We start from the raw sequence: 21707 nt of genomic DNA, 5'->3' as shown, positions 1-21707 counted from the left end.
ACTATCGTTGCTCTCTCGGCCTCTCCTGGGTTGGCTGGTTGGTTGAAGCCGGCAATCTTCTGCGATGGTCCTGCGTCATAAAATGTTTCATCTGCTTTTTGGTGTTTCATTTACAATGATTGGGTGGCTAAAAATGCTCTAATTTTCCCTTAGTGGAGAGTACGAAGCAAAGATTGAGGAAGGACGGTTAGAGCTTCATGAATAAAGGCAGTTTGGGGCTAGCTTCGTGAGACCATCCTGATCTCCCGAGCTTTCAAGGTTTCACTCGCAGATCAGTCTGGCTACTTTCCGTTAAAGAAAATTTGGAGCAGTTCACCAAACGAACTTCCAATCAGCGTTGGCTTTGAGGCGGGTTGAGGTGTGACGCAACGAGAAGCACGACAGTTCAGTCTAAAGAACATGGCGGCTTCAGCCGATGAAACTAGCGTTAGCATGGCTATCAAAATTACAGAGTATTTCTTCACTGAAAGAAGAGCAAAACACTTCTCTGGAGGGTTTTCTAAGAGGAAAAGATGTTTTTGCTCTTCTCCCGACTGGTTTCGGCAAGAGCTTGTGGTTGTGTTTTCGTCGTCGCTCTGTTAGTACGTCATATGCTTCGTTGATCTGATTGGTTTATTTGGCCCGTCTATCACCAACATAGGCCAATCAGCTAACCAGTATTTTCCCCCCTTCCCAAAATTACTTCAACGAAAGGTTTATGGATGGAAACGCGGAGCAAATCCATCTGGCGGAGTCAGGTTTGTTTGGGGCTGCATCTGCGGTAATGTGGGCGCTGCTTCAGTCTGTGGTGGTGAAGAAAGAGCTGAGCCAAGAGGCTAAGCTCTCGATTTACCGTCTATGTTCCGACTCTCACCTATGGTCATGATGTGTGGAGCGTGACCGAAAGAATGAGATCCGAGATACAAGCAGCCGAGATCAGCTTCCTCTGGAGAGGGGGGGCTGGGCTCGGCCTCAGAGATAGGGTGAGGAGCTCAAAGTAGAGCTGCTGCTTCTCTGCATCGAAAAGAGCCAGTTGCGGAGGTTTGGGTATCTGATCAGGATGGCCCCTGAGTACCTCCTGGTACATCCCACTGGGAGGAAAATCCCAAGGAAGACCCAGAACTCTCCGGAGGGACTATATATCCCGTCCGGGTCCCCCAGAGAGAGCAGGAGGATGTCGCTGGGGAGAGGGATGTCAGGGTTTGTCCCCTGGACCTCCTGCCCCCCGTGACCTGATCTCGGATAAGTGGAAGACTAGAGATGCACCAATCAGAGTTTTGAGGGAGATTTCTGATCTCCGCTTTTGTAAAGCCTTTTATGTACCGATGCCAATTTGAACAGATTCTGATTGTAAGTGGTGTAACTCACAGCTTTTAAATGGGTTTCAGCGTTTCTGCTGTGAGCACTCATTAGGTATTTATAATAGAGGTGATGTCACACCGGTCGCCATAAAACATGTTTGCAGTCTTGGTTTGGATCAAAAACAAAATAATTGTGGAGTTAAATTGTCCTTTCCATCTTATATTTGCCATTAACGTGGTTAGCACTGTTAACTGCAAGCAAAGTAGAGCTTTAACTTCAATGTGAGTTTTCCATTAGGCTGCTTTTAACATTTTTTTTTTTTTTGTGTACCTATCTTCAGATTTAAACTTGAATCAGTTCTGATGACTAAACAATTTGCTGAGCCTTCTTTAAAATACCATTAATCCCCCATAACAAAGTGCAGATTAGAGTCAATCAGAGGAAATCCCTGCTTGAATAAAAGCAGCTCAGAAGTCCCTTCCTCTGGTCAAACTGTTGTTGTTCAAAGTTAGATTCTTCTATGAAAACTAGTTGCAACGTAATCAAAATTGCAAGCAATGAAAGCTTGTAATATTAACTTTTATATCATATTTATAAGTATTTTCTTATTTGAAAAAGTTTAGGTTTATTGCTGTGGGTTTTCTTTCTTTAAGGAAAGGGTAGAAAATATTTGGTACATGCATGTTTTATAACTTTGATCTTCTAACAGACACGTTCTAAAACCTGTTAATCACATAAAAGCCTAAATCTGCTGAAATTTCTTTCCTTTAGTGTGTTTTGACTAAATTTAGACACTAACACAGGACACAAGGCTATGATGGATGTTTAAAGTATCTTCTTCATGGTGACCGTGGTTGCATCTGCTGGTGGCTGTGTTTTTCTGGTGATGGGTGGTCTTATCCCTTTTTAGCTGTCACCGTGATATAGGTCAACATTTCCCTACTTTCAACCCCTAATCCTTTCTTGTGATGCATTATTATGTCCTTCAGTTTAGTTTGTTCTGCACTCGGTCATCACTCGGCTGTTGCTTTGCTTGTGTGCTTGGTGGAGTAGCATTTGTCCATCTGTGACTTTATAATGAAACGATGTCCTTTCTTTTCTTTTTTTTTTTTTATTCGCAGCCCGAACCTACAGAGGAAGACATAGAGAAGAACCCTGAGCTAAAGAAACTGCAGATCTATGGTGCAGGGCCAAAGATGATGGGACTTGGACTGGTAGCAAGGGACAAAGGCTTCAAGAAAAAAGGCTAGTGGTGTTTAATGTCCTTTCAGTCATGTTTAAAGTGAGATGCTCCGTTGGAGAGCCTAAACCCAACCTAACCCTGAGGAGCCTTTGACATCTATTGTAGGTGACGAACCGTTTTTTAGAAAGAACTGAGTGAAAGTCCAATTACCTTTTGATTTAAGTTTGCTGTAACTAGTAGTTGATGGACAAACGGCTCTAGATCAAAGTATCTAAATAGATCTAAACCAGCAGGACCTTTTCTGCTGAGTCATCCTGGAGAATAAACAAAGCATCAGATCATCACCATCGACTTTCTCAGGTGTTGTGAAATTTACAGCATGGTTGATTATTTTAAAAACGGAGCGTGCTTCTGGTGTTTAGCTGAAAAGGTTGAGCAGAGTTTAGTACAAGGACGTTAATGACAGACAAACTCATCCGAAGTTGAGCTTTTTGAAAGTTAAATGCTGTCAACAAAGACTTTTCCGTTGTGTAAAACATCTTACTCTGCTTCACAATGCGAGAACTGACTATTTCTACGACAATATTCATGAATACAATAATAAAAAAAAAAAAAAAAAAAAAAAAAAAAAAAAAAGGTCCTGGACACGTTGGGTTGTTTTTTATCCTAAATAATTAAACGACAAGAAGAAGAATCAAATTCTGTTTGATTTGAACAGTTTTCACTTTAAATTACTGGTCAGTGACCGTTAGTGTGTCGCAGACTTTCAATGCTCGACTCGGACGTTCTCGCTCATATTTTGTCAGCCGTTTTGTCACTTTTTCTTCTTCTTCTTCTTCTCCTGTTTGGTGCTTGATCACATTTCCTTCCAATCAGTCATCACCATTTATCAGTTTGTTGTTTGTTCTCCACAAAAAAAATTATGATTAACTTTATGGTTTGCTTTTGATTTAGATTTTTTGCAAGGATGATGCAGTTGGAAGGACATATGAGTTATGAATTATAGCTTTTAACTCAGTCTGTATGATTTTTAGGACAAAATGACATTTTGACATTAAATTATTGCGGCGATGATCGCTCTCCCTGAGCTTTTTCATCACGGTAAATTATATCTAAATTAGACGTTTGCATAAAGGGCACTTAAAGTCCGTCACTATGGTCAAACATTTTAGTGGCAAGCAGAGTTTTAATATTGCTCTGACGATATATTGTGCCTGATGGTAATAGACTGAACATTGGTGTAGGGGTTAAGAGTCGATTTTAAAAAGTTTAAGTAATTATTTTGCACAATAAACCCCGAATATTTCTTTAATTTTATAATGTTTGTAGGTCATGTTGTCCAGCCCTAATAGACAGAGCCAACAGTTTAAACGCCTTCAAATTACAATAATCCGTTCACTCAAGTGATTCACTGCAAAAACGGAACTAAAAATAAGATAAATGTTCTTAAAATGAGTGTATTTGTCCTTGATTTGAGCAGGTATATAAGATGATTTGCCAATGGAATAAGATTTTTGCACTTAAAATAGGAACAATCCATCTCCATCTTATTTCAAGTGCAGGATGTCTAATTATCTTATTTTAGGGGTCAAAACACTCATTCCATTGGCAGATAATCTTATTTACCTGCTCAAATCAAGGATAAATACACTAACTTTAAGAACATTTTACTTATTTTTAGATTTTTAGGATTTTTAGATCCTTTTTTGCAGTGATTCAAATAATTTCAGCGGGTGCATTGACGTTCTGCCATGATTGAAACGCTGCACCTTCTGGCCAAATCTAACGCTGAAGCCTTCGCTCCTCTCCTTTTAGACGAGCTGCCGCAGACTGTTACCATCAAGGACACCACCGTCTCTGTGTCTGGTGACGCTCCCGTCAAATCTGAGCCACTGGAGCATGAAGAGAAGCAAACCGACGGGGGTTCATCCAACGCTCAGCTTCCTCCCCACACTGTTACAGTAAAGACAGAGGTCAAGAAGGAAGAAGTAAAGGAGGAAGACGAAGAGGACGACGGGTCCAAGATGACGATGAGGCTCAGGCGAAACATCAACAACCCGCAGTGTGTAAGTTGAGCAATTGGTGCATTTGGGTCAAACAGGAAGTGCAGGAACAGGAAGTGCACGCTTCACTTGTTCTGATTGGTTCATCTAACGAGCTCAAAATGAAAATGTTCTTGTTTTCTGGCGTCCAAAGGTGGATTCTTTTATCTGTCGGATGTGTGGGCGGGGAGATGACGACGAGAAGCTCCTCCAGTGCGACAGCTGTGATGAGAACTATCACACGTACTGTCTCCTGCCCCCCCTCACCGACACTCCCAAAACCAAGTGGAAGTGCCCCAAGTGTGTGGCTGAAGTAAGTTGGTCTCAGTGTCCGAAATTAACTTCCTGATTCACCGACCAAGTTGGCCGGTAGATGTAAAAATCAACCGGTCAGGCATATTTTTTTTACCGGCCAAAATATTAATCCTGACCAGACCTCAACTTTTATAAAAATTAAGAGTGAGATTATGTTAATTTTCTGGGGTGTGGCTGACTGGACCCTAAAAGAGAAATATTTGTTTCCTGACTTTGATTATAAAATATTGTAGTTGATTACAAAAGACACAATATGAATTATCAGATTCACGTCCAGGCAATAAAAAAACACTACAGATTATCATTATTCTATCCATGTTGGTCTTATTTGTGAATGAGGCAGAGTTTCATCAAGCCTATACGGTCCAACATTTTTCCCTCAGCTGCAACAGTTAAAGCACGCAGGGGTTCGCGCTGCGTCTCTACGCATGATCCTGCTGCTGGATTTTACCCTGGTGTTCTGCGTGCAAGGGATAAACAGTGGGGAAAACGCATAAATGAAGACTGTAAAGGGCTCCTTTTAGAGGGGAGAGAAGGAAAAATGGGTCTGAGCTAAAGCCCCTGATGTTTTAAGTTCCTTAAAATGACCCTTAAAAGTCTGCACCTAAATTACATGTAACGTAACTTTGCGCACCTGAATTCAAGTGCAAGGAACCACGCCCACCGAAGCGCCGCTGGTTCTGTGTTGTTAAAAACAAAACGGCATGAAATACAGCTACTGACTCTCCTATTGATTTTAATTGGGACATTTTGGTATGAGTGGAATGACATTAAACGTAGTGATTCACATTTTGAAGGCTGGCCGCTGATAAAAGCACCTGGCTCCGAGAGGGCGGGGGTAGGGGGGCGCAGTAAGAGTGGTGAAGCACAAAAACACAGCGCACGTAGTTAAAAAAAATGCAGAATAGATAAGAACGAAACTTATAAACAGACTAATTGCCGTTTTAGACTGCATCTGGTTAGCAGAACTGTTTTCTGATCCAGCGTTCAGCCATGACTGGTTCTGAATGTGAAAGAAGTTGAACCAGCTCCGTAGAAGGCGGGTCTAGACTGAGCTCTGGATGGACAGAGCTGTGAACAGATCATCCGCAGCCCAGATGGCTTTTGTTATTTTTATGTTACTTTTAATTTATTTGGTACAAACATTTACTCGCCATGTGGCAGCTAGCCCTCTGAAATTCACTCGCCAAACGGGAAATTTACTCACATTTGGCGACTGGCGAGTGTTAATTTTAGACCCTGGTTGGTTTATTTTAGCTCCTCCCCCCAAAAACTGCGACCACCAGGGCGATTGCAGTTTTACTCACACTTTAGCCTCTTCTCTTTTTGCTCAGGAGTGCAAGAAGCCGTCAGAAGCATTCGGCTTTGAACAAGCAACCAGAGAGTACACGTTGCAGAGCTTTGGAGAAATGGCCGACACTTTCAAAGCGGATTACTTCAACATGCCTGTCCATGTGAGTTTGCCTAGAAATAACTTTGCTAGACAACAGGAGGTGGTAAGTAGAGGCGGACTAAGTGTCCAACCCTGTTGTTGCGTGCAGATGGTTCCTACTGAGCTCGTGGAAAGAGAGTTCTGGAGGTTAGTCAGCAGTATTGAAGAAGACGTGACCGTCGAGTATGGAGCAGACATACACTCCAAAGACTTTGGGAGTGGCTTCCCAATGAATAACGGGAAAAAGACGCTCACCAAAGAAGAAGAGGTATGCTCGTTGTTTCCTCTTGGTTATCAGTTGTTTTTTATAAAATAAAAGTTAATGTTAGTTTCGGGATTATGAATATACATCTTAACATGTTAAGTTGGTCATAATTGTTTAGTGCTCATGTAAATATATTAATAGAAGCATAGTTTCTGTTGGCCTAAAGTTAATATATACACGACTCTTGATTACCGTATTTTTCCGACCAAAAGACGCACTTACATGAAAATCCTTAGATTTTCTCAAAAAATTGATGGAGCGCTATATATATATATATATATATATATATATATATATATATATATATATATATATATATATATATATATATATATATATATATATATATATATATATATATATATATATATATATATATATATATATATATAAAAATAAATAATTATCATTGTGCTTACAGACCGATTTTATGTGGTACATTGCGCTCAAAAACCTGTTAAAATGTTTAAGTACAACTTTGGTAAGCAAAGGATATTAGGAGCATTACGGTACACCGTGTCACTACCTGATAGGACCCCTGAGCTGTCTACAAGACTGCCTGATTGTAATGTCAAAACTAGAAGTGCATTCATGTAAGGCAGTTCGCGCCCGGCGTACACACTAGCAACAATAAACCAAGTAAATTCTGTCCGAACGTTACTTTAATTTCGGCCTTATGTTAGAAACAGGACAGCGTAGTCCAGCTACTCTGTCCTCCTGACAGAGACGCAAAGCTCTCCCTCTCAGGAGAGAGCTGTGTACGTGAAGGGGCGGTGTGATATTACACATTTGGGAATAATATTTAATAAGCCTTATGATCCGGTGCGCCTTATGGTCCAAAAAATATGGTACATGCAAAATATTTGATGTAAGAGCTCTAGCTTCCCTAACTGCAGCAGTCATGTCAGTTTAGCGTGAAGCTGATTGGGTATCGAACAACTTTTATAATTAAACTTTTGATCAATTGCTTTTTAATCTTGTAAGATATCTTGTATGTTTAGAAAATCTAATACGTATACATTTATATTAAAAGAATCCTTCTTATATGGATCATTAAAAAAGTAAAAAATCCCTTATCACTGGAGCTACTCTACAAATTACTGCCGGAGTCGAGGAGTTCTTTAAAAATCTTCGTCTTCAGCAGCCGAACGTACAGCCTTGTCTCCTCTGGAAGCATTTTGGTCACAGTCTTTTGCACATGAGTTCGATGGAGTACAATTTAATCATTCAAGGTTAAATTGTAATATAAAAAACTCACCATGAACCAAATATTGATTCGTTTTGAGTTAAACATCTAAACACTTTAGCATTCAGAAGCTGCAGAGCGGCTGAGGTAGGGTTTGAGTCTCCTCCTTAACTGACCAAAAGCAAAACCTGAGTTTGTCACTAACATATTGGTAAATGTAGATGAAAATATTAAATCATGTTTTATAATATTACCATATAATGAACGTTATTTTTAGTGTGATTTGCTCAGATACAGCTAGGATTTACGACATGCTCATTTAAAGTGACCCCACCATTTTTTTCCCCCCCTCGTTGTGCTTCTGATGGACAGGAATATGCTCGTTCTGGCTGGAACCTAAACGTGATGCCTGTTCTGGAGCAGTCGCTCCTTTGCCATATTAACGGCGACATCTCTGGGATGAAGGTGCCGTGGCTTTACGTGGGCATGGTGTTTTCAACTTTCTGCTGGCACATCGAGGATCACTGGAGCTACTCCATCAACTACCTGCACTGGTACATCATCACGCCTGGTTCTGTGTCCAGGCTTGATCATCAACGCAAATTACGAAGGCGTTTTAAGGATAATTTGAGTCTCAACTGTCCTCCCGCATCTTCTTCATCTCCAGGGGTGAACCTAAGACCTGGTACGGGGTTCCCTCTGCAGCGGCCGAGCAACTGGAAGATGTGATGAAGAAGCTGACGCCAGAGTTGTTCGAGTTCCAGCCCGACCTCCTGCACCAGCTCGTCACCATCATGAACCCCAACATCCTCATGGCTCATGGCGTACCGGTCAGTCCCGCATCGACTCGACGCCCGTTCAGAGAAGGAACAGGTAGCGAGGCTCTTCTAATCAAAACTTCCCGTTTCCAAAACCGTAGGTCGTACGCACTAACCAGTGCGCCGGGGAGTTTGTGATCACCTTTCCTAGAGCCTACCACAGCGGCTTCAATCAGGGATATAACTTCGCTGAAGCAGTTAACTTCTGCACCGCAGATTGGGTACGTTTTCCCTAACCTTGGCTTTTTTTTTTTTTTTTTTTTAAAGTTAAACACGATGCTGAAGGGTTGATCTGCAGTAATGGCCTTTGCTCTCCGTCCGCAGCTCCCCGCCGGGCGCCACTGCATCGAGCATTACCGCCGGCTGAGGCGGTACTGCGTGTTTTCTCACGAGGAGCTCACCTGTAAAATGGCCGCGTGCCCAGAGAAACTGGACCTCAACCTGGCGGCGGCTACGCATCGGGAGATGTTCATCATTGTCCAAGAGGAGAGAAAGCTGCGCAAGAGCCTGATGGAAAGGGTGAGGCGCAGAAATTTGTCGGCCGGGGTTCTTTGTGGCCGTTTTTTTTTTTTTTTTTTTTTTACGCAAAGGTAGACGGCGGCGTCCGCTGCGAGGAGCGGTCTGCTTATGGTCTCTGGTGCACACGCAGGGCATCACGGAAGCGGAGCGAGAGGCGTTCGAGCTGCTGCCTGACGACGAGCGACAGTGCGACAAATGCAAGACGACGTGCTTCCTCTCCGCTCTGGCCTGCTACAACTGTCCTGAACGGCTGGTGTGTCTCTATCACACTCAGGATCTGTGCATCTGCCCTACAGAAAAGCTCTACCTCAGGTACTCGCCCCGTCTGCACGCGTCCTCCTTTTCGGTTGAAGCATTTTTAGTGCCCGACAGGCTAGTTTTAAAACATCGACCAATAAGCGATGAGGAAAGGAGATTCAGAACAGATGAAGTTGATGATTGTTTTTTTTTTTAAAGGTATACTATGCAACCGGGGTTGATTTTCCAGCGAGGCTCCCCCCAGAGGGCGAAAGTAAAAGTGCACTGTCATAAAGATGCTCAGCTGTTCTGGTTTCTCCATCAAGCCAGGCACGGTTGTTTTGAGCTTAGCAGACAGGCGAACGCAACGAAAAGTAAAAAAAACGGCAGTACAAACAATGACTAACAGTGAAAGTATGAACATCAGGGTTTCCCGCAGCGCTATCTTGGCGAGGCGGCCGCCTCTCCAAACTCATGCTACCGCTTCGCCAACATTCAAAAAAAATAAAATAAAAAATAATAATAATAATAGAAAAAACTCGATATGCTTGCATATTTATTTGACATTACCACGCAGTTCTTTGTTGTTGCTTTTGCGCGTGCATATAGTGAATAGCAGGGCAAAAACACACGGAGTTCTCGCCGTAAAGCAAGACCGACTCTCGCGGTCTTGCAGAGACTTCTGAGCCTGTGGGTGCGGGCCGAGAGCTCTTGCAATTGCAAGTACGGTATTTCCCCCACAGACCCCCAGGGCGGCCGAGAAAACCTTTGTTCGACCTGAAATGACTCATTTAATCATCCAAAACGGTATGGAACACATTAATTAACTGAAAAATGTTGCATAGTATGCCTTTAAAAAGGAGACGCCACAGCAGCATAGAATTAATCTCTCACATCCTGAGACTAATTTTCCTATCGAGTCGTCACTCAGGTTCTCGGTCTTCAATCTGCAGGTACAGATACACCCTGGACGAGTTGTTAGCCATGCTCCATCGGTTGAAGGTCAGGTCGGAGTCCTTTGACTCCTGGGCCAACCGAGTAAAAGAGGCGCTCGAGCAGGAAGAAGGAAACAAAATAGGTGAGAAATCCTCATAAATAATTAGTCTCTGTGTAACAGTGTTAACGGCAGCTTTGAATTCATCCTGATGTGCAGATATTGATGACTTGGAGAAGCTGAAGAGCGAAGCGGCGGAGAAGAAGTTTCCTGACAACGAGCTGCTCAGGAAACTCAACAATGTTTTTAAAGACATGGCGTACTGCCAACAGACGAGCGCGGAGCTCCTCACTGGTTCAAAGACGGGGTGAGACGACTCACAAACGTACCCATGACGTCATTTTTATGAAGATATATGCTTAAACTTCTTACCTTTTTTGTCTTTCAGTGACAGCAGGATGACTTTAGCTGAGCTGAAGTCCTTGGTTGAGAAAATGCAAAACTTACCCTGTGTGGTGAACCATTTAAAGGAAGTGCAGGTAAGAAACGCGTTACGTAATAAACAATGCTGTACTCACCACAAAGGATTTGGTTTATATCCAAAAGTAGAAAGGTCTTCCAAAAAAGTTGAAAAAAACAAAACTGGACTTTTTTTCTGAAGTTTGAAGACGTTTCGCTTCCCATCCAGGAAGCTTTCTCAATGGCGTACCGCGAGCGAGCTATTTTTAGAGACGTCACGAGACGTCATATCACGTGGTACGCGGTAGGGCAAGCTTGCATAGTCCGTCGCTGTTTCGCTGTAAAAGAGACGTGCGTTAGCCTAGGTTTTACTCGGTAAAACGACTGCTTTTTCCAAATCTAAGACCATGGTTTTTAAACATTATTGCTATGGAACGTGCAACAGCGACTCGAGGTACGCTGATCGGCCGCATATGAAGGATGTTTTCTTCATTAATTCCAAGGAGAAATGTGTGCGCTGGGTACAACCCAGAAAAAGTTACCAAATTCATGTACATATTTAGCTAGCATTTTGTTGGAGGAAAGGGCCCAACCGAAGACCCAATTCCAGCGACATCAAGTAGTGAACAGGTAAGAGTTTTTTTGGTGTTCTATTGAAGCTTAAATCTGATCATACGTTGAACAGCTCACGACGAAACGAGCCATCCTTTGTTACGCTTTTGTAATGCCTGCATGTCTATCCTGTCTCGCGATATTGGCTTAGGTCCCTAAGTTGACCATGATTGTTTGTTTTTGTCATAATTTCAGATGACAGATAGGCATGATAGGAGGCCGACAAGTTAATAATGAAGCGCCTGCTACCATGATGGTCTACTCAAAAACATTTCAAATAAGACAAACATTAAACAAACAATTCGCCATGAATTTCTTAAGGGAAAGATTCTGAGATGTAAACAGTTGTTTTGTAGCTACCTATCGGCAACATATACCGATTCCTGGACGGTGATAATAAACAGAAAAAAAATGGCCGACGCCATGAACGTTCGATCAACTCGGCCCGTTTTCCGGTCTTTTTAAGCCCTCGACACTCAAGCCATCGTTTGAGCTGAAGGTTGGTGTGTTCTTCGACAGTTCGACCAGTAATCTGTGCGCCTGGGACATCGTCTTGTGAAAGTTTAACGGCTATAAAGTCGGTCATTTCGCTGTTTCTGTTGGCTGGTGGCTACGGGCGTTCTCTACCTGTTTGTCCTACCAAAGCGGCAAAAGGGGCGTTGCTCTTTAGATGGTGACGTCACGTGCGCGGTACGCCATTCAAAATGTCTGGAGTAGTGTGGAGTAGCAAGCTTTATAGCACTGCCCAACAAAGGCCTTGTAATGGCTTAGATAACATGCAAATTGAACCGAAACAGGTCCACCCACTTAGTAATGGGGAGTCGTTAAGGTCATTGTTGGCAATTGAGAAGAAGCTTTCTGGATAGGCAAGGCAAATTTATTTATATAGCACAATTCAGTACAAGACAATACAAAGTGCTTTACATGATTAAGATATAGCAAAATAATAAAATGTAGATAGAAAATAGAATAAAAGCAAGTAGGGATAGAATGTAGTAACAAAAAAAGAACATTAAAAACAGTAAAACTGTTTAACTAGAACAGTCAAAGGCAATTTTAAACAGATGTGTTTTTAATCTTGATTTAAAGGAACTCAGGCTTTCCGCACTTTTACAGTTTTCTGGAAGTTTGTTTCAGATAAGTGGAGCATAGGAACTAAATGCTGCTTCTCCGTGTTTGGTTCTGGTTCTAGGTATGCAGAGTAGGCTGGAGCCAGACGACCTTAGTGGTCTGGAGGGTTGATACACTGATAACAAGTCTGTGATGTATTTAGGTGCTAAGCCATTTAGGGATTTATAGACTAACAGAAGTATTTAGGAAGGAAGCGAAACGTCTTCAAACTTCGGAAAAAAGTCCTTTTTTTTATTACTTTTTTGGAATGACCGTAACCTGGATGACTGAGAATCTTTACCAGCATAGAAAAGTCTTCCTTCATTATTTTATTTTTTTTTTTTCTAGGCGGTTTTGCGGACCGTCGAGGACTATCAACAGAAGGCCCAAGTTCTGGTTGATAACAAGGACTGGAGGAAAGAGTCTCCTGCTCCCGAGCAGTTACAGAGTCTGCTGGAGCAGGGGGGCGAGCTGCCCGTCGTGGTGCCAGAGTGTAACTTACTCCAGGGCCTGAAGGCACAGGGCCACTGGCTGGAAGAGGTGAGGCGCACGCTGGGCACAGAAGGAGGGGCGAGGCACGAAGTAACACTGGAAGTGCTGAGGAACCTGATGGAGGCGGGCTGCAACGTGCCCCAGAGCGTTTCCGTGGAGACGGCCATGGCTGAGCTCCAGGAGCTGCTCACCATCGCCGAACGCTGGGAGGAAAAAGCACAGATCTGCCTGGAACAAAGGTAACCAGATCTACTCATACATTCCCCCCCCCCCTCACTGAAAACGGCAGCTGTGATTATGGCGTAAAAGACTTGAGAGGATCTTTGGTGTTACTCCTCCAGGCAGAAGCATCCCCTCTCCACCCTGGAGGCGATCGTAAATGAGGCGCAGCTTATTCCCGTCAAGCTTCCCAACATTGAGGCTCTGCGGGGCTGCTTAACGCGAGCTCGGGCCTGGGTAACCGACCTGGAGGAAATGCAGGTATGAAAAAAAAACAAAAAAACCTTGTTGTTAGGGCTGATGATTTTGGAAATTAATTGCGATTATTTATTTTTTTAACCTTTTTAATATTGCGTTTAAATGCGTTTTATTTTTTTCCAGTTTAATTTATCATGTGTTTTAAAATATATACAAACAACAAATCAATTTGTTTCCTCACCATGTGGATTAGTTGCTAAAAGACCCACAGCATCTAAACTCGGAGCAGTAATGATTGCGTTCTGCCTACAATATATTTCAACCAAAATTTCAATTTTGACTTTTCTCCGCATTAACCACAAGCAACAAAAATGGCCTCTAAATAAAGATGTTTGTAAACAAGGACTATTTAAAACAAGAACTTTTAATGTTTCTATTGATCAGAATATTATTCAAGAGAACAGCTTTTAATTTAATTGGACATCAATCCTCGTTGAACATAAACTGCAAAGTCCAACCAACAAGCAAGTCTATGTATTAAACTGATTGACCTGTACTTAATGTTTTGTATGATTATACAAACTCTAAAACAAGTAATACAATTAGATTATCTCACTGCTGCAACTGTCTTCCCTTCCATGTGGAGGCAAACCCACTTTAAACATTTTACCAACACCTAATGGACGTGTCTAATTCCCTAATTGTTACATAGCCAAAAATTGCAGGCCTCTGCGATTTGGAAATTGCGTTTTTTTTAAAATCACGATTATATTGAAAATGCGATTTAATTGTTCAGCCCTACTTGTTGTCAGGCTTTAGTGTGTTTTTGAGGTAAAATGCTTTTAATTGTCTGATGATGGAATTTATGTCGCCTTGGATGATGTCAGGAAAATAATATGGATTGTTTTTACCTGTTGAACTCTAGTTAAACCAACTTGAAATAGTTTATACCGAATAGGAGAGCAGAAACTCTTATGTTTTGTTAATTTTAAAGGTTAACGTTTTTTGCATGAGATTTAGGAACCAATAACCAAAATGTGTGAGATGCAGAGCGACAGACGGGGAAGCTAGAAGTTTTACAGAACCGCGTCTAAGAGCGATACATTACACATTTAGGCATTTATTCAGCTCTTGTTCTCCCCTGATGGTCTTTAGGTTGTTAAGATTGAGGAAAGCAGAGTCTTTTATGGGACTTTTAGATTTTTTTGTGTCTAAACCCACCTAATGTAGTCAGGAGAAGTGAGTTAATGAACCAAACGGTGGCGTGTGCTGTTGTAGAACGGGGAGCATTACCCATGTCTGGACGACCTGGAGGGCCTGGTGGCGATCGGACGGGATCTGCCGGTCTTAATGGAGGAGCTGAGGCAGCTGGAGCTGCAGGTGGCCAGCGCTCACTCCTGGAGGGACAAGGCCACCAAGACCTTCCTAAAGAAAAGCAGTCAGCACACTCTACTGGAGGTAAGACTGAAATAAACTCGCTTATCGATTCTTCTAGAAATGCATCAAGCAGCTTTTTTGGGGCTGATTTATGATCTGTGTTTTTTTTAAGAAGCTGAGTCCTGCTGGTTTTGCTTTTGATCTCTCTCTGAGAGCTGTAGGAAGACGTCTGAGCACTCATTAAATTTTTCATAGAAATGTTCTTTGACGGTAGAAGCAGAGGCCAGCTTTAAGAGCAGTCGCTGTGAAAACGGGATCTCACTGCTTAAAACTAAAAAGACTTATGGAGTTGAGCGGTCTTTAGTGTCTATTAGCAGGGTTAGCGCTGCTAGCATTAGCAAAACAGCGATTATACACTGCAAAAACAGATCTAAAAGTAAGCAAAATGTTCTTAAACATAGTGTTTTGGTCCTTGATCTGAGCAGGTAAATATGATCATTTGCCAATGGAATGAGTACGTTTACCCCTAAATTAAGATAATTAGACATCCTGCACTTGAAATAAGATGATGGAGATGAGTTGTTCCTATTTTAAGTGCACAAATCTTATTCTATTGGCAGATCATCTTATTTACCTGCTCAAATCAAGGACAGATACACTAATTGTAAGAAGATTTTACTTATTTTTAGTTCCGTTTTTGCAGTGATAGATGATCACTTCTGCCAATGTGTCCAAATCCAGCATGTTTTTGGACAAACGGAGGTTAAATGCTCTCATCTTAGCCGTCCTGTTAGCTGCTGAAGGCCTCGTCATCTGGCCGTCTGAGTTAGCTCCAGTCAAGCTTTCACGTTGCTTTGAGCCTTTTATACGAGGAGATCTGCCGGGTTTTCAGGTCATGTTTCTGCGATTACGAAATCAAAGGGGCGTGGCCGGCAGCAGGCATCTTTTTCAGACTGCAGTAAACGTTAAACTGTGACGCGGCCCAGATGAAAACACGTCTTTCCTCTGCTGCAGGTCTTATGTCCGTGTGTGAAAAGGAGAGAGAGGCGGATTGAGATGGAGCCGCTGGACGACGCGTCAGACGACTCTGATTCCAACACTTTGGGGCTCTCTGCTCAGGCGCTGAGGGACCCTGCAGCTATCGTAAGAATGTCGATCCTGCTCTCATCGTTGGTCCCCATGAATCTGTAGATTCATGTTTCGTGCCGTTTGTGTGATTCTGCCTTTTTTTATTTTTTATTTTTAAAGGTACTGGCATTCAAGGAGGGCGAGCATCAGGAGAAGGAGGCGCTTCTGAGGTTGCAGAAAGTGAACATGTGTAAAGCTGGACTCAACAGAGCGAGCTGTAAGGAAAACGGGTGGCAGGACGAGACCATGGACACAGACGCCCCCTACCGCTGCGGGAACTCTGTGAAGGAGAACGGAAACCGCGCCCCCCCTCCCCAGTCGGTGTGCGTGTGCGCCGGGCCCCCGCGGGCCCCTCAGCTCCGCTGCCACCTGTGCAAGGACTGGTTCCACGGCGGCTGCGTCTCCTTCCCCTCCCTGCTGCCGCCCTCCGTGCCGCAGAGCAACCGTCTCTGCTGGTGGGACTGGGACACCCGCTTCCTGTGTCCGCGGTGTCAGCGGTCGCGCCGCCCGCGCCTGGCCACCATTCTGGCGCTGCTGGTGGCCCTGCAGAGGTTGCCCGTGCGTCTGCCGGAGGGCGAGGCTCTCCAGTGCCTCACGGAGCGGGCCATCACGTGGCAGGGCCGGGCCAAGGAGGCGCTGGAGACGGCCGAGCTGCGGCGCGCGCTCCAGGAGCTGCAGGAGCTCGCCGAGCGAGAGGAGGAGGAGAAGGAGAAGGACGCAGACGGGAATCCGGTTATTGTTTTGTCAGACTCCGAGGGAGGAGAGGGCGACGACGGCGTCATCGATTTAACCGAGGAGAACTCGCCCAAGAAGAAAACAAAGGAAGCGGATGCATCTCAGGTAAATTCTAGTTGTTCGGCCGTCCATCCCACGTTCATCAACAGAACCGGAGCTTTGTGGCAAACCTTTTTTTTTTTTTTTTTTTTTTTTATATATATTTTTATTGGAGCAAAAAGAGGAAATAAAAAGCAAAACAGAGCCATATATATACATATATACATACAAGCATACATATGAAAATATATCTTCACATATATGTACATACATGATGCGCCTCCCGCTTTGATCCCACACAGATCTATACAGTTAGTACAATACTAACGAAGCATCGCACCAAAGTATAAATTCCAAAGTTACAATACAGCAGTTTCAGCCCCCCTTTTTTTTTTTTTTTCACAACAAGAAAAAAAAAATAAAAATAAAAAGGAACACCCCCCCCCCCCCCCCCCCCCTCTCAGCTCAAAGTTCACCTGATGGAAAATAAGATATGTTAATGTGTCATTCATCAGATAAGCAAACCCCTAATCATAAAGTAACAAGATACAATGGCAGGCACCTTCAGTTGGGCAAAACTTCTAAATTTGAAAAATAGGAAAGAAAACATTGCCACTTTTGGTAAAACTTCTGTGTGGACCCTCGAAGGGTATATTTAATTTTCTCAAGCTTCAGAAAAAACATCATGTCCTTCACCCAGAGGGATGTGGCAAACCTTTTTAAAACATCTGCTGTGTTCCCCGTTTTGGCAGGCTGGATGTCAGAACGGCGTGAGCAAGAAGTCGAGCGTTAGCGGTAAGACGCGCCGCTGACCCTCTGCCTGATCAGAGAGCTGCAGACGGCACCCTGCTGAAAAAAGCTCTTGCTCTGTTTCAGGCGTGGAGTCTCTGCTGCCCCTGCTGCCGCTGCTGAAAGGCCGAGTGGTGAAGCTTTCCCCGAGCACCAGGGAGCAGCTGGAGGCGCTGCAGCTGGAGGGAGACCTGCTGGAGGTCACCCTGGACCAGACCTACACCCTCCACCGAGTCCTGCAGGCGGCCTCAGAGCCTCCCAAAGAAACTCTGCAAACACTCATTCAGGTAAGATTCAGGCACTTTGAGTCTGTGCAACCTTTACAAACTCATTTGTTAAACTTTGCTTTAAACTAAACCAACTAAATTAAGTGTAAAATGTGCTGCAGGTTTCTTAAAAGTAAAAATGAAGAGACAATTCCCCCATTTGCATCTGGTCGTGAATGCTTAACTTTAGTATAATTTTTTATTAAATTAGCACATATAGAAATTGCTGATAGTGTTTGGGTTTAATTTAAGGCATCCTAAAACGGTTTTCTATGTAATAAATCTCACATTTAGGCCTTAGAAGAAGAGTATAATGAACTAGGTTTGGCTTTAAAACGGGTATTAATAGTTTAGAATCCATCATCAGCCCCTATTATAAAACTATAAATAAATAAATGAAATTACTGAACAATACATGTTGAAATCCATTAGGTGAACATTAGTGGGGTTTTTTTTTTTATTATTTATGTTTTTCTTCAATTTAATGGTGTTTGAAAATATCTTAGTCATTATTTAATATAAGTTAGTGAAAGCTGGAAGTGAAATCCTGTGATTAACAAAGAAAACAACATTTTTGGTGTTTTAACTCGTCTTTGAGGTAATCAGGAAAATTCTAACTTTAAACGCAGCTCTGCAGAGATGTGATTAACATGAAGCTAAACGTTATTCAAAATAAATAATTTTTTTGTTTCGGATGTTTTATGAACATTTTTATGAAATGTTTACGGTCGGTCCAAATGATGATAAAATGTCTGACTTTACAATGTCAGAGAGATACTTGTTTTACTCTAGCAAATTTAAGCCTTTAATTGTGAAAAATTATTTCTTTTTTCTCACAGATTTACGACTGTTTGACGTCGGAAAGCATTTAAGTTTTTTCTCACAAATGTGTGAAATTAAGCTCAAATTTTTTTTTTTTTCATTTTCTTTGTGGGGGAAAAATGTGCTCCTCTGTGGCCAGTAATTTATTTTCTTTCATCAACAATGGCCATAATACTTTATTTGTGGGCGTATTATGAGAATAAAGTTATAATATTAGGCATATGAGAATAAACAGAGGGAGAAAACTCACAATTTCATGATTTTATTCTCAAGATTTCCCAAAGGGGGAAAAAAAATCCTGCACAAAGGGGGTCGCCGGTGTTTGGCGCCGTTACTTTGGGCGTCACAGGTCGATAAGTTTGGGAACCCCTGATGTAACGGATGTAACAGTCTTGCCGTAATGTTCTTATTTGGCCATTTCTGCCGTCTCTGTCCTCTCAGATCGAGCTCGAAGAGCAGCGAGGGGCGAAGACGAGCCGCGGACGACCCAAGGACAAAAGGAAGAGGAAGGGTCACCGGGGCGGCAGTGCGGACGGGGCAGGAGAAAATCCTCTGGATGTGTCCCAGTCAAAGAAAACCTGCCCCCTCAAAAACAACCCGCCTCCTCACTTAAATGTTGAAATCCATCCAGAGGTAAGGCTTCGGCCGTCCCGCTCTCTTCAGAAACGCCTGTAAACGCGTTCAGAACGGACCAGAGTGTAATCATGACACTGTTTTTGTACAGATTTTGTGATGCAGCCGACGTGGGAGCTGTGCTCAAAAGGATCTGTCCAAGACGTTGGAGAAGCAGAACTTTTCCGTGCCAGAAACAGTGTCAAGTTCTAGAAAAAGATGCAGGGCATCCCCCCCCCCCCCCCCCCCCCACCCTCCTGTTCAGCCCGACGCCCCGTTTTCCATCCCTCACTCACGTGTTCAGACACTAACGGAGAAATGACTCTTCTTCTACACTCCACTGTCCCATCGATGACTCTGCAGTATCTCGCCCATTATCAGCTGTTCACCTACTTTCTTACCGGGACTTTTTTCTCTCCAGAGACTGTTGGACCCATGTGAGACTCGCCATTAGAGCGCCGTCTTTGGTTTCTCGCTCCCGTCAGTCAGCTTTGTATCCCCCACGCTGTGAAACGGCACTTGGGGCTCAGGACCAACGGCGCCAGTTGTCACGTCCCATGAGCTCTCGCGTTAACCTTGGATAAGGCGGGGGGGTTCATTTAAACGGCGCCTGAAACCCGCCGCTGGGTGTACATGAAGACCTTAGCGGCGCCGAGGTTACACTTTTTTTTTTTTTTTTTTTTTTTGTATTTAATCTTGTGTTTGAAGCTGTTTCTAGCAGACGTGCGTTTTCAAGAACCCTGAGTAAATTTTGGGAAGTGTTTAAAAACAGGCATTAATGTTTTTGGTGCTACTTTTCCAAAATGAATATATGTACCTCTTGGCTTTACCTTTCCATCCTAACCTTCTGCTCAATGCTTTGTTTTCAGCATCCCATCCTTTTGACTCCATGATGTATTCTGCTCAGTCTGACCCACCCTCTCATTACTTTCACTTTGCAAATTAAGGTTACTTCACTGTAATTCACTTGGTCACAGTTTTGTTTAAGAGCTCAAATGACTATATTATTATTATTATTATTATTATTATTGTTGATATTGCGGACACAAAGTTGTCGTAAGTTTGTGTATAAACTTCTCATTTTACTGTTGCCTTTGTTTCTTTTCACTCTTGTTAGGAAAAAAAATAAAGGTTTAGAGTTGTTTAGGACGTCTGGGCTTGTTATTTCTAACCGCGGCGCGATTTCCTGGTGAAATGGTGAAAGCCAAAGGATGGACACAGTCTTCATGTTCACAGAATTTATTTATAAAAGCTTTAAAATTGCAGACACATCACAACATTAAACAATTACGGCATGTTTGTTTTTTTTGTGCTTTTTTTTTTTATGCTTGGGTTTTAGCAAAGTCATAGAAAGACGTACACAACTAGAGTAAAAGCCTTCAATATTGAAGCGTATGGGGGGGGGGGGGGTCATCGTTTCAAACATGCATGAGTCTAATGTAAAAGCAGCATTTATCTGGGTACAACAGAGAAGTTACTCCATAGAGCCGGAGCAGGTTTCAGAAAAGAGCAGAAGCAGCAGCAGACATTGTGAGGTTGCTTATTCCAGGTTGGAGCGTCCATTGATTCCTGAAAAAGAGCCTCACACTGCAAAAACAGAACTAAAAATAAGTAAGATTTTCTCGAAATTAGTGCATTTGTCCTTGATTTGAGCAGGTAAATAAGATTATCTGCCAATGGAATGAGTATTTTGACCCCTAAAATAAGATAATTACCTATAATGCACTTAAAATAAAGTGATGGAGATGAGTTCTTCCTATTTTAAGTGCAAAAATCTTATTCCATTGGCAGATTATTTTATTTACCAGCTCAAATAAAGTATAAATACACTAATTTCAAGAAAGATTTACTTATTTTCAGTTCAGTTTTTGCAGTGCATTTCTGGTCTGTGGGAATACAGAACTGTAAAAGCTTTACGGAGAGAACTCAGTGCCTTGCAAAAGTATTCATGCCCCTTATTTACAATTTATCGCTTTATATCAGTGTCTGTAAATGGCATTTTATGCAACTGCAACAAATTTAGTGCATGACTTTTAAGGGGTCAAGGTTTTCCCCAAAAGATGTCAAATAAAAACCTAAAACGCCACTTTTACTCTAAACCCTGCTGTCTTCAGAGTTCACCGAATTTAGTAAATGAGAGTCCACCTAAATGTGATTTAACATAGGCGTAAGTCCAGCTGTAGGTTTTACAGAACTTTAATAATCGCACAGCATCATTAGGACTAAGAAATGGAGGAGATGGGTCAGGGATAAAGTTGTGGAGAAGCTTAAGGCCTGGTTGGGTGGTGAAGGGGGGTGTATCGGAGACTACCAATCATCATTCAAAAATCTAAATGGCAATATCATCTAGGATAAGCCGATTCTAAATAATTCTCGATATATAGATCAGCCTGATTTGACTCCAATATCGATATTTATTACTTTCAAATTAATGCTCAAAGTCATTCAATCAACAAAATCAGCCAAATATATTTAAGTTCAATTTATTGAACAATGTATTCAATGTTCAATGCATTTAAAGTGTCACAGAAACCAAAAACGTGCCAAAAAGTCTGATTTTTAGGGACAAAGGCGCTTCTAAAATCCTGTCGGCCATTCCGCAAATTCGTCTTACTTGCACTTCCTCGCTGTGAACAG

The 21707-nt window shown here is 42.5% G+C and overlaps 1 protein-coding gene across 3 annotated transcripts in view; it reads left to right on the top strand.

Moving 5' to 3' along the window:
* Nucleotides 1-20219, top strand: part of kdm5c (lysine (K)-specific demethylase 5C) — a 31715-nt gene extending 11496 nt beyond the window's left edge. For all 3 annotated transcript variants that reach the window (XM_012875492.3, XM_012875490.3, XM_036140781.1), the window contains 22 exons: nucleotides 2403-2526; nucleotides 4280-4530; nucleotides 4661-4819; nucleotides 6156-6275; nucleotides 6363-6521; nucleotides 8077-8258; nucleotides 8372-8534; nucleotides 8624-8743; nucleotides 8847-9041; nucleotides 9172-9353; nucleotides 10232-10356; nucleotides 10432-10579; nucleotides 10661-10751; nucleotides 12742-13124; nucleotides 13227-13365; nucleotides 14581-14760; nucleotides 15694-15822; nucleotides 15928-16647; nucleotides 17334-17376; nucleotides 17458-17657; nucleotides 18900-19091; nucleotides 19183-20219. In XM_012875492.3, the coding sequence (XP_012730946.2) occupies nucleotides 2403-2526; nucleotides 4280-4530; nucleotides 4661-4819; nucleotides 6156-6275; nucleotides 6363-6521; nucleotides 8077-8258; nucleotides 8372-8534; nucleotides 8624-8743; nucleotides 8847-9041; nucleotides 9172-9353; nucleotides 10232-10356; nucleotides 10432-10579; nucleotides 10661-10751; nucleotides 12742-13124; nucleotides 13227-13365; nucleotides 14581-14760; nucleotides 15694-15822; nucleotides 15928-16647; nucleotides 17334-17376; nucleotides 17458-17657; nucleotides 18900-19091; nucleotides 19183-19191 (4014 nt within the window). In that variant the 3' untranslated portion in view covers nucleotides 19192-20219. The remainder of the gene's footprint in view (nucleotides 1-2402; nucleotides 2527-4279; nucleotides 4531-4660; nucleotides 4820-6155; nucleotides 6276-6362; nucleotides 6522-8076; nucleotides 8259-8371; nucleotides 8535-8623; nucleotides 8744-8846; nucleotides 9042-9171; nucleotides 9354-10231; nucleotides 10357-10431; nucleotides 10580-10660; nucleotides 10752-12741; nucleotides 13125-13226; nucleotides 13366-14580; nucleotides 14761-15693; nucleotides 15823-15927; nucleotides 16648-17333; nucleotides 17377-17457; nucleotides 17658-18899; nucleotides 19092-19182) is intronic.
* Nucleotides 20220-21707: the final 1488 nt, after the last annotated feature.

Source organism: Fundulus heteroclitus, chromosome 1 (genome assembly GCF_011125445.2).
Source record: "Fundulus heteroclitus isolate FHET01 chromosome 1, MU-UCD_Fhet_4.1, whole genome shotgun sequence".
In the NCBI taxonomy this organism is placed as follows: Eukaryota; Metazoa; Chordata; class Actinopteri; order Cyprinodontiformes; family Fundulidae; genus Fundulus; species Fundulus heteroclitus.
Note: the sequence above shows the minus strand (reverse complement) of the source record. Positions and strands in the feature narration are given on the sequence as shown.